Raw genomic sequence first — 12,543 nt, forward strand, 5'->3', positions numbered from 1 at the left:
ACTGAAGGATGCTCAAGGACAGGTTACAAAGGACTCGCTGGGTATTGTTGAACTTAAAAAAATAATGCTTTACTATTAGAATTGAATGATACTAGCAATATTAAAATGATGAACACATTGAGATAGAAGCAAGGGATTGAAAATACAAAAGAGCAGTATGATGATAATTGCAAAAGTCCCTCAGGAAAACTGAACATGCGCTGTGTGATCCTTTAGCCCATAATTTTAAACAGCTCAAGGCACATTTTGACACTTCCCATATTCTGCAAGGAGGCTAACATAATCCCCATGTATAAAAAAGTGACAAGATGGATATGGGTAACTACAGCTCAGGTAAAAGGTCTCACTCAGATGTTACCTGACCCAAGTATTTTCAACATTTTTTGTTTTCATTATATACTATTTTGTCCTTGTACAGCAGGTAGAATTGGTCAACTCTCAATTAAAAAAGTTAGATTTTCATAATAGTGGGTGACGTGGCTTTGAAGGAAAGTCACTAGACAGTATGAAGAATCTTAAGTTATCAAGATGTGCTAGAGGAATTGGGACTTTCAGCATAGATTGAAGTTTAAGAAACATAAGCAGGAATAGACCATATAGTCTATCAACCTTGCTCCAAAACCATGGCTGGTCCTGGATCTTAATTCCTCTTTATTGTCTGATGCCCAGATCCCTGCAGTTTATTTTTAGACTCTTTATCTCATCTGGAATATGCTCACTGTGTATCCAGAGGTAGAGGATTCCAAAGATTTGTAACCCAATAAGTGAATACATTTTTTGTCATCTCAGACCTAAATGATCCATCCATTACCTTGAAACTACACCTCCTTGATCGATACATTCCAGGTAGGAGCAGCAGCCTCTCAGCATCTACCAACTCCAGCCTTCTGAAAATCTAATTCGTCTAAACTCCAGATTTGGTGGAACCATTCTAATCCCTCTCTTTCCAATAATGAATCTAGTGAACTTTTACCTACTCTAAGTATATCTTTTCTTTGAGGTAGAGGCCAAAACTGCACACAATACTGCAGGTTTATTCTCATCAAGGTCCTGTTTATATTATTAGATAATGAAGGGAATAGACTGTGTTCCAGGTGACAGTTTGTTCCAAATAAAAAAATTAGAGGGTGGTACAATTTTAAAGTTGCACAAGGCCTGATCTGGATAAGATGTTTGGAGGTGATAATTTTCTCAGAAAACAGAGAGGTTCTGGAATATGCTGCTGTTTTGTACAGTGACCGGTTTGTTAAATTCCTTCAGAAAAACACTAAAATTAGATGGGATAGACAAATTGCTTAGAGGGGCCAGAACCAAGTTACCCAGAATTTTTTCCCCCAAGTTCTTAAACTTGGTTTTTCATCTCTCCCAGGAGACCACATGGTTTCAGGCAGGTTGGAGAGTGCTTATATTGTGATACACAAGGTATCACAATCATGTGGGTCAGATCGGATGGACCAGAGGGTCTTTACCTGTCCATCTTGTTCGCATATCCCTATTAAAAGAACAAAGGTTTACGTTAATGTACATGCTGTGTGATTGCCCCATATAGCTGCAAAATAAATGACTTTTAGCTTAACTAAATAGAACATAGAACATTACAGCGCAGAACAGGCCCTTCGGCCCACGATGTTGCGCCGACCAGTTAAAAAGCAATGACCCTCTAACCTAAACCAAACCCTTTCCATCCATAAACCTATCCACGGATCTCTTAAATGCCCCCAAACTAGGCGCATTTACAACTGCAGCAAGCAGGGCATTCCAATCCCTCACCATCCTCTGGGTAAAGAACCTACCCCTGACATCCGTCCTATAACTACCACCCCTTAACTTAAAGCTATGCCCCCTCGTGCTAGCTTTCTCCATCCGAGGAAAAAGGCTATCACTGTCCACCCTAGCTAATGGTACACAAGTATTAATTCATCTTCAGTCACGAGATGCTTCCACTGATTAAGACAAGAAAAACTTATTTATTGACTCTGGGATCTTATCTGAAGGCTTCAACAGATTACAGCCAGTAGCAGTGCACTTTAAATTCTGATATTTTGTATTTAGTGTTGCATCTCACTGGGGTAGTACCTGCAAAAAGCAATGTTTCTCCGTTTGAGACAGGGATGGAAGAGAAAAAGCAAAGGGAGTTAAAATAAGATTTTTACACCCCCCCCACCCCCATTTTCTTTCTCAGAAGGTGTGGAGTTGCATCACATTACCACTGCATTTGCAGCTCTCCAATATCTTACCCAATTTGCCACGGGCAGGAAGATTATTCAATCTGAAATGCATGACAGTTAAGTCCATTCTCATTCTCAAGTTTCCAACAGAAGAAAATGATCAGAGGTGGCAATCAAGGATTGACCTGAAGCCAACTACAATGCTCCCACTATTCATAACTTAATACAAACTGGGGTAGAATTGCTTTGGAGCAGGGTTCCCTTGTTGTCCTCTTCTTGCTGCTTTGGTCTGGGGTCTTTCAGTGAAGCACGCACCTTTAGTTTTAGCCAATATAATCAAAGTGAAAATGTCCAGGTTTTAAACTGAAGACACTTCCTAATAGTCCATTTGGGCAATCTGCCCATCTTTGCAGACAGAACTGTAAGCAAGGTAATTCATAAGGACTGATGGTAAAATGTGAAGGTTAACTTGTGGCAAGCCAACCTAAACCTCTTGCTAGTTTTTTTTAAGTGGCAGTTTTGTACCATAAGTAGGACAGAGAAGGTATTAGAACATGGATTAAGCAATTGACAGCAGTAAACCTGATGTGGTGTGGAACTAGACAGTTAGATCAAGCAAGCCAATACATCACTCTGCAATGCTCTGAAGTTGGAAGTCTGGTTTACAGGCTTAGAACATCAGCTGGAGTTAGCTGTGAGATTGAACTTCAGATGTAAATGTACAATCTGCACCCACCATTGGGTTGCAGAGAGTGGAAGAGTTTCTGCTGAAGCTCAGCTGCTCCAATACGTGGACTTATCACAATGCAGTTTTAATCGTTGCCATCAACGTATCTTTGATACATAGATTAACAGCAACAAATATTTTATGGCACTCACTGTGCTGCTTGCAAGTACCATGCATATGTTGACATACAGAATCTTTCCATTTTAATTGGCTGCAAGATTGAAGATTGGAAGAGAGTCACTACAGAACCGAATGCCTGAGAACACTTCAGGACCCTGTAGATCCCTAACCACTTAAGCTGCTTCACTACAGCACCTTAAGAGGCAGACATATCACTAGAAGTAAAGGTTTCCTTAACTTTAGATTGCCAAGCAACTATCCCATTCAAATCACTTCTCTGCTAAATCTGACTCTCTTACCAGAACATAAATCTACAAGTCTACAATGAAGTAAGGAAGCCAGGTTAAGCAATGCGGAAGCTGGCTCGTGGATAATGGATTGCGTGGAATAAAGACAATTATAAATTAAAACAATGATACTTAAAGCAACTGATGGTTTACTCTGTAACTGAATGTAGCTTTGCAGTTGCCAATAAATGAAAATTTAGGAAGGAATAATTGGGTCTAGCTTGTTAACAGGGGAAATTAACTTGTGTACAAACATTATGATCTTGGATAAGTGAACATGGAAACTTTTTTAAAAATTTCTATAATGGTGCTTTTTATGCTGATTAGAAAGAAGAATGGTACTGCCCTGTTAGATCAAATTATACGCCTAGGCTGCTCTGTAACATATACATTAACTGTCCAGTAATAATTTCAGTGAACTTCCCTAACTTTCAAACTTTCCTTTCAAACTTGCAACAAAATTCACGTCAAAGCAGCAGTCTTCCCTGTGCCAAGTCTGGTCGTCATTGTAGGTACTTGCACCACACCTGAGAACATCACTTGTAATGGCCATAGGACAGCACTCAAAACTATACCCAAAAGATGCTGCTTTGAAGCAAATAAAATTTAATTTTAGTTTATAAAACACATTTGCCAGTTTCTCAATAAATATTAGTGAGTCTAAAGGATTCCTATTTGCAAAATAAAGCAAGATCTAGGAAACAAAACACAGATTGATCCATCAGCAATAACCCACTAACTTTATTTTACTGGGAGCTGTAACAAAACTGAAGTTTTATTTTTGTTATTCAGCACTGCATTTAAATACTGTTTATGCAGCTTTCAAAATTGTTACAACTTAGCTAAACGCAAGTTGAATCACTCACCTGTTGAGGAAGAAAAAATATTTCTGACACGCAAGCTTTAATAGAGTGTTCAATACTGGTTCAACAACAGAGGTTGAATTTACCATTTTTATTCAATGCATTCAAGCAAAGAACATTGCCTGCATCAGTGAAATCAGGCCAGGCATAAAAAGATTCCAATAGTGGTTTGTACTGATTTAGTTGATCTCATTCAGGATAATAGATTTAGCTCGTCTTATAATATCCCAAGTGCTCTCCTGCTCATGTGGATAGCGACTCTGATACTACCCTTTCAACACTGGAATAGTCTAATGGTTCCTGTCTGTACTCTCAGCTGACGAATGGCCACAGGAGGAAGGTACCAATGCCACAGAACCTCACTCCAACATGAGTCAATGTTTTCAAAAGAGGGACAGCATTTTACATTACCGTGATGGGCTGGGCAGAGGGAGTGTTTCTGCTTTTTTTTTTGAGTGGAATAGGATGGATAGATTAAGCAGGGAGATCAAGACTGGAGGCAATTCGTCTTAGACAGAAGGGCAGTGTGCCAGTTGACAAATTCATGATACTTTTAAGACGTATAAACTGTTGTAAAGATATGCAAGTAATCTAGAAAAAATTTTAAATTGTTTAAAGGACATTGATGCTACACCCTTCAGTCCATTTCCTTTGATTATGGGGGAATTCTGGTCTCTGCTGCATATCCTTACTACAAATATTCCAGCATTGTGAACTTACTTTCTTTCCCCAAATGCTTTTTCCTAGCTTCCTCTTGCCCATTGAGAAAAGAGCCTCAAAACCTACTATTTTGCACCCTCCAACATGGTTCCTCTCAGCAAAGTACCATGGTAGTTTAATCCCAAATATAGCATTTAACAATCATATTACTGTAATCTGCCTGGTAAATGAGGCAAGGTATTAGCAATGTTCAAAAGAAAACTGGGGTTATATGTCATTAGGACACAAGACCAATGGGTCGAACAGCCTATTCTGTCATCTCATGCTGCTGGTTTGGTATTAAAGTCCATTTCAACATATCCTTAAGTACTGCATGGCTCATTAAACAAACCTTTGCATAAGTGAGTCTGCTATCATTTAGATCTAGTCTGTCCCCAGTGCTCATCAGGGCGTTTTTCCATCTCCAATCAAAATGTTGAACAATTTCTACGCTGAAATTGCCATCAACCAATTTTCAATATGTACTTTTGTAATCAGGATAGAGTCATTTAATAGTGTGACCTCATGCAGCATAACACAGATTGACAGAATTGCTAGATTTATACAAGACATTATATTTGTTTATTCATTCACACGACATGGACATCGCTGGCTGACCAGCGTTTGTTGCCCATCTTTAGTTGCCCTTGTTCAGAGCACAGTTCAAAGCCAATCACATTGCTGTGGCTCTGGAGTCACACATGGACCAGACCAGGTAAGGATGACAGATTTCCTTCGCTAAAGAACATTAGTGAACCAGATGGGTTTTTCTAACAATGGTCATCAGTAGATTTTTAATTCCAGATCTTTTTTTTTTGAATTCAAATTTCACAATCTGCCGTAGCGAGATTCAAACCCTGGTCCCCAGAGCATTAGCTGAATTTCCGGATGAATAGTCCAGTGATAATACCACTAAGCCATCACCTCCCCACGTGTGCATGCTATACAAGTGTGTCAACAGAAGTTTATTATGTTGCTACCGAAGGTTCCCACAATTGCGCATAAAACCAGTTATAGAATTACAGGTGGTGGAGAACAGGGTGTAGATAAGAATTTACTCCCTTAGTTCAGTAGCTTTGCCCCACCACCCCCTCCAAAAATAAGTCCCACCAGCATTTTCCCACTAGATTGCTTTTCAAGTCTCTCCTGCCCTACCTCTCCCTCTCCAACTTGGTCTCCTTCCTTAAATTCCTCGTCCCCGTTTAGTGCTTTCTCTTGATCCTCCCTGTTGCGTGGCCATACAGAAACTGAACCCTGGCATCCAGACGGCTGTCCCACGACTGCTTCGCCTGACATTACGCAGGTATTACCACATAAAGCTCTGTGCCTCTGCAATATTATTAAAAACAGTTGTAAAAACTGAAATTTTAAAATTCAATACCACAGCCATGCATGGTATAAAAAAAAAAGGACAATTAATAGGGAACAGTAATTTTAACACATTAAATTATCGAACGCTTATGATTCTTCTACTGGGTACCGTCCACCTTCCTCCAGGTTTTGAACTCTCACTTTGCACTCTTACATTATTGTCTATGCCTCTCAATTGATTTTTTTCCCCCCATTGTTCCTGCAATTTGGTCTGTCTCCCAAGATTTATTCACTTTGCTCCATTTCTGGTGGTGTGAGTGCTATCTGACTACCCTAAATGCTAACAAAACAGTTTAAAACTTGAGCTAAAATCTATAGTTTCCAACACACTTGCAGAGCACATTCATTATTTCTTGCAAAGTACATGGAAAACGTTTAGGGAATGCTCTTAAAAATGTCATGTTGCTGCTTAGTCAGAAATTCCCCAATACAAAAATATGCCAATATTAGGTGGTTATGCTGCATGATATCAGGTGTTGTGCAATGAAATCTGTTTACTTGCTGGAGGATAGTTAGTATATAATTTGGTTATGATGGTTATACCAGAACCTACAGCACAGAAATCTAGGGCTGTCTTAAACCTATATTAAGACAGAAACCTGTCTTAATACACATTTAAAACACTGTATTAAGACTCTTCAGAAATCAAGAACACAAAGATGATGAGTAGACCACAAGGTCCTCAGCCTGCTCTGCAATTCAACATGATCATGGGTTATCTTCAGTCTTAACTCTACTTTCCCACCAACCCTCAATATCTCTCGATTCCCTGAGGCACCAAAAATCTCTCTCAACTTTAACTATACTAAACAATACAGTATCGACACTCTGGGATAGGAAATTCCAAAAATATACAACCCTTTTAAGTGAAGAAATTTCTCCTCCCGATAAAATGATTAGCCTCTAATTTTATTACCAGAACCAATTTGACACGTTAAAAGCAGATATTTATTTGAAGCTGGTACTATATCTATAAAATCTCCACTATTTTACCCCCAGTTTCCTTGCATTATGCCACATCCGCATCTTCTGCTAATGTAGTCCTAAGCCAGCTGCAAGATGGCAAGTAGCAACAACTGGGATAGGATTTTTCCCTTGGACAGACTTAAATTAGCATCTCCATTCACCAGCATGCCCCAAGATTGGGGCACTTAGCAGCATGGGGAAAATAAACTAATGTTACAAATAGTTCATGAAATATAAAAATTTGGTAGCTTCATTAGAGATTTACCATACAAGATTCTAAACATTTAGAAGTCAAATCAGCTGTTTTGCCATTCCTTAATGAGGACATCAATGTCAGATTCAAAACAGTGCACACTGCTGCAACTTAGATTGCAACTACCTCTCTAGCAACATGTGAATTCAAGATAAAAGTGGCTAGATGGCCCTCAACCTGTATTAGTCTATAGGTAAAAAGTATAAGCAGGTTCATAAAAAAGCCTGCGGAAACACATACCCAGTGTGATTATGAACTAGAAACGGGAATCGTCAATGGCAAATAGTTTGCTGATGTGCTAACTCTGGGGCTCAATCATGGAAAATTCCAGTTCCAACAAAAAGTCACCAATCTGAAGCAATGGGTGGAATTATTCCATCCCGCCCACCACGGAAATCTTAGTGGGTGGGGGTGAACCATGCAAAATTCTGTTGACCTCTGTTGGGAATTTCCAGCCTTGGGGCTAGCACAGCCAGTAAATCCTGTCCATTATCTCTGATGTGTCCTTGACCAGCTAAAAACTTCCAAAATTGCCTGTTTTTTTACTTTAGATTTCCAGCTTCCAGTTTGTCTTTGTATCTGAAAAATGGTCATTTAATTGAGGTAAAAATAAGCTCTTGGATGCAAACAAAGGGTGCTGCAGGTTAAAGTGGCCACATCCAGTAAGGGAGGGGAAAATGAGCTAGAAATTGTTTGGCTATGAACTTGAGTTTTCCAGTTTTTTTTGCCAAAAACAACTGATTGCTTCTAACGAATAACATGATTTGATGAGGGAATCAGAACATGGGAGAACTGCACTACCAAAGCTACTTCTGAGGAACAGAATTTTTTTTTAAGTATGGATCATCACAAGAAGAAATGACTAAGTTTGACGTTAGCTTCATAAAGTAGCTGTTGTTCCTCCAGATAGCCAAATCAGACCAAAATGCGTCCAAATGAAAATAACTCTACAGCAAGCAGACCAAAGTTGTCTCTCTCATTTTGATGACTGATGGTTTTCTTAAGTTTGTTCCTGAGATGTGAGTAAATTTGCTTAGCCAAACAGTCAGGTAGAATCTAGCATGGAACCATTCATTATTGGTCACAGCTACAAGATGGAAATGAATTTTCAGGTGGGAAAGAAGTGAAAATGGAAATAACGCAACAAATTGCATTTCCAATACTTCTGTGAATTCTACTGCAAGACAGTGAAATTGGACAGGGAAGATGTTCTCTGCTCACTCCTACATTTTAGATTTAATCAGCAAATTCTAAAAATGTCCTGGTGCATTCCCCATTAATCAATAATGGTTTATGTAGGTCAGCTTAGAGCAACTTAGTCATCCTTATGCGAAGTCAAGCAACAAACTAGGTTTTTGCTGAACTAGTAGATCAACTGAATCTTAAACTGCATTCCTGCAATTCCTTGATTAAAGCAGCATTGCCTGAACAGGAATTAGCCTTAAAAAAAATTCCATAAAATAACAGTACAGCTGAGTAGATTACAAATTACAACCAATCCTGCAATACTTAGAATAAATACGTTTCACTGTGACAAACGCAGATTACACTAACACCAATGCATTAAATTTCAACTTGTTGTAAAACTCTTTTTTTTAGCAAAGTAGCCACTATCACATGGGAAAAACTACAAAACTGAAGGCTTATATACTTTTGAGTAATAGGATTAACACTTACCATCTTTCTCAGTTTCTTCTGCAGACAGATATCATGCACGACATGAATGTTCCAACGTACCTGTGTAAGAAGCATAAACGCATTGTCTGCTCGGAGATTCTTCTTCAAGAACTCCACACAGTGTGCTTCAAGGGCAGGTACTGCATACTTTTTAGCAGTGTACAGTGTAGTCATAACAGTTTCTGGTCCAATCTGGACTTCGTCAGAATAAAGGAATCTGGAGAAAAAAAATACAAATATGTCAACAATCACTTTTCTGCAACTTTAATTTAGGCCATAGGAGATTATTCTGGGCATAGAATTTGCCTGGAATCAATCTATTTTGATGGTTTCATACAACACAAATTATGCTTCAATTCATAAGCAAGCATAAATATGGGTCATAGTAAAATTTAAGGTTTTAGACTTTAGCCGAATTCAAAAATCAGAATCTCCATCTAAAATTCTTTTAAAGGCATAGCTCCATAAAGCAGCTTGGATTGTACAAAATACAGCCAGTTTAAAATCTATTTGCTGAATTATTCGGTCTTGCATGAGACAACAATGCAGATATTACAACTGGCCACAAAGATCAGGGAGGGGGAACCTCACTTGGGGGTTCCAAGATGAGAATATTTATCATATCCTGGAGAACAGTGAATGCAACAAGAAAATTGGGCAAGGATAGACCAGAATATAAAGATTGATTACTTAAGTAGTGTGCACAGAGCTACACAACAGCAGGAGATGGAAGCATCAGAGATATACTGTACTGAGATGAGGATACGCACAATTTCAAGCATGGTGCTGCACAGTAACCAGAAACAAGATTCCTCAAGTAAGGTTCCCCCTCCCTGATCTTTGTGGCCAATTGTAATATCTGCATTGCTGCCTCACACAATATTGAATAATTCAGCACATACAAGAGACTGAACCGAGGCCCGTCCTGGCATATACAACTCAGCTCATAATGGACTACTGTCACATTAAATCAATGGCCACTGTCACTTTTTTTTTATATACAAAATTTGTACAGAACCTACCAAAGACACAGTCAGAAGGTGCAAAACCCCTGTTACCATGAACTCTGGAGAAGTGGAAGCATTAAAGCCACAACCCAGAAATCGTAATAATCCCCTCATAGAAAATATCCTCTCTCTCTAATACATTTCTTCGAGAACTGACACAGCATGGAACACTGTATGGGTTCTCGAAGAACATTGTTCACAGCCACCTAGCTCACGTACAAAGCCTGTAATTACAGTTCCCAGAGACCCAATTATTTGTGGCTTCCCCCATTTACAGATAAGCTATGATTCACTGCTTATTAATATGCTTTTATAGTTTCAAATGTCAGTTAAAGTAGGTTTTTCTTCAAAAAATAAGCATGAAGCAAAATAGAACAAAATAATAAAATTCAGTGTCACCTGTATTGTATAGTGAGGTATTTAAAATTCTATGGTCTCGCTATTCTAAGCGCAGTATGCTTCAGGAATTTATTTAGGAATATAGCTGATCCATCAAATTGTTGCTTATAGCCCATCCAACGTTTTCAAAAAGCACCAAATAGTCAATTTGGTCTAATGTCCCCCAAAAGATTGTTTTCTATAAAAGCAGAGCAAGGTCAGTGAAACCATGTAATAGTAACAAGTGAGTCTTCCCTCCAATAATTTCAGTAAGAAATCTCGCAACATCAGATTAAAATTCAACAGGTTTATTTGGAATCACGAGCTTTCAGAGCGCTGCTCCTTCATCAGATCATGAAGGAACCTGATGGAAGAACAACGCTTTGAAAGTGTGAGATTCCAAATAAACCTGCTGGATTTTAACCTGGCCACTCACCTGATGAAGAAGCAGCGCTCCAAATGCTCATGATTCCAAATAAACCTGTTGGACTTTAACCTGGTGTTGAGAGACTTCTTACTCTGCTCATCCCTGTCCAATGCTGACATCTCCACATCATGGCTACCTCCCAATAATTTCAATTAAGCAACTGTGTTATAAATAGCACAATTAAACAACTTTGATTTAACAGGAATACATTACTGGGTGACTGATAATACTGATACTGTGGAGTTTGAAGTACCTATAAAATAGATATTTTTATATATTTTTCAGTTTTTAATCCAAACTTAATCCCTGCAGCCATCTTATCAAATTCCAAACACTTTGGTGATACATGCCAAGGTAGTGTCGAATTTACATGGAGCTCATCCACGCATTCCCTTCTTCTATACCTCAAAGGGCTGAATTGCCTACTCTCGTTTTTAAGTCCTATATGTATTTATCATCGCTCAGTCAATAGGATCGGTTTAATACTTTAGAATGTTCAAAACGCTATTATAGTGTAATACTCAGTGGTTATGGTCCGATGAAGAGCAAATAAGCTCAGCACAATAAAGCACAAAGCATCATCTCCCTAATAAGATTGCAACAGCACTGGCTGAATGCACTCTGCGTACCCTGCTAAATCTCATCCACAATCAACAGAAATACTTAAAATGGATAAGCAGTTCTCGCAAACAACTACAAGGCATCCTTTAGGTTAATCTCCAAGTTAAGGGCTCCTTTATTTTGGCTTACGAGCCACTGACAGATTGACACTGTTTGGCAAAAAAAAATTGCTGATTACAAAAATGAATTGAACCGTATTTTCTTTTAAGATCTTGTTAAACATATTGAAGTGATGATCAAGCTCAGCCGCCCTGCTGGGTGCACAATTAACAGGAGTAAATATGTAGCTGTATTGTATGCACAGCCTTTGGGTATAAAGGTCATGCCTGAATTAGAGGTGGAGAAAACTGACTTTAAAGATTTAACAATGGATGCAATATACACCTTTGTACTGGATCATGTCACTGGGCACAACAGTATTCTTCAAAAATGAGTTTAAGAAATATACTTTTTCTACCACGACATTGGATGATTTTTAAAAAACATATACAAATTGAAACTTATCAGCTTGAAGATATCAGGGAAAGCTCAAAAGGATTCCTGTACACCTTCATCAGTAACCTGCCTCCTAGACTTTGCAATAATCATGATGCCAAAAATATCAGTGTTCGTCATTATTATTTTTCAAACTGACAGCAATTCAGGTCCCACCTGTGCAGTTAAACCCAGAAATCCAGCAGCTGCTGTCAGTGATTCTATGCTTCTCCAGAAGGAGTAATGTTGAAGTTCTTCTATCCTGCAATCAATTAGAAACTAACAGACTGACAGAGCAGGGTTTTCTAGCTATGATTGCCGCAAAGCCAGAAAGTCCCACCTGAGGTCAATGGACCTCTGCATAGTCTGATGGGATGGGGAAATTGCCTCCTTAGATTCTTAGCACCACTGTAAAGCCCTACTTGTTACAACCTATTGAAGCCATTTTTAAAATACCATACCAGTTTATAATTACTAATTAACAGCTTCACTGACCCTTAAAAAG

The 12,543-nt window shown here is 38.7% G+C and overlaps 1 protein-coding gene across 3 annotated transcripts in view; it reads right to left on the reverse strand.

The window, feature by feature from the left end:
* Nucleotides 1–12,543, reverse strand: part of LOC145358801 (BTB/POZ domain-containing protein 2-like) — a 37,847-nt gene that overhangs the window by 18,692 nt on the left and 6,612 nt on the right. Inside the window, exons 2-3 of one of the 3 annotated variants that reach the window (XM_080213104.1) lie at nt 9,192–9,348; nt 6,020–6,193 (exon numbers count right to left, since the gene is read on the reverse strand). In XM_080213104.1, the coding sequence (XP_080069230.1) occupies nt 6,020–6,193; nt 9,192–9,348 (331 nt within the window). Of the gene's footprint in view, nt 1–6,019; nt 6,194–9,131; nt 9,349–12,543 lie in introns of all 3 variants that reach the window. The other 2 variants (XM_080213105.1, XM_080213106.1) reach the window with 2 other exon arrangements.

The sequence above is a fragment of the Carcharhinus amblyrhynchos genome, chromosome 26 (genome assembly GCF_965287045.1).
Source record: "Carcharhinus amblyrhynchos chromosome 26, sCarAmb.v2.hapA, whole genome shotgun sequence".
NCBI classification, from domain to species: Eukaryota; Metazoa; Chordata; class Chondrichthyes; order Carcharhiniformes; family Carcharhinidae; genus Carcharhinus; species Carcharhinus amblyrhynchos.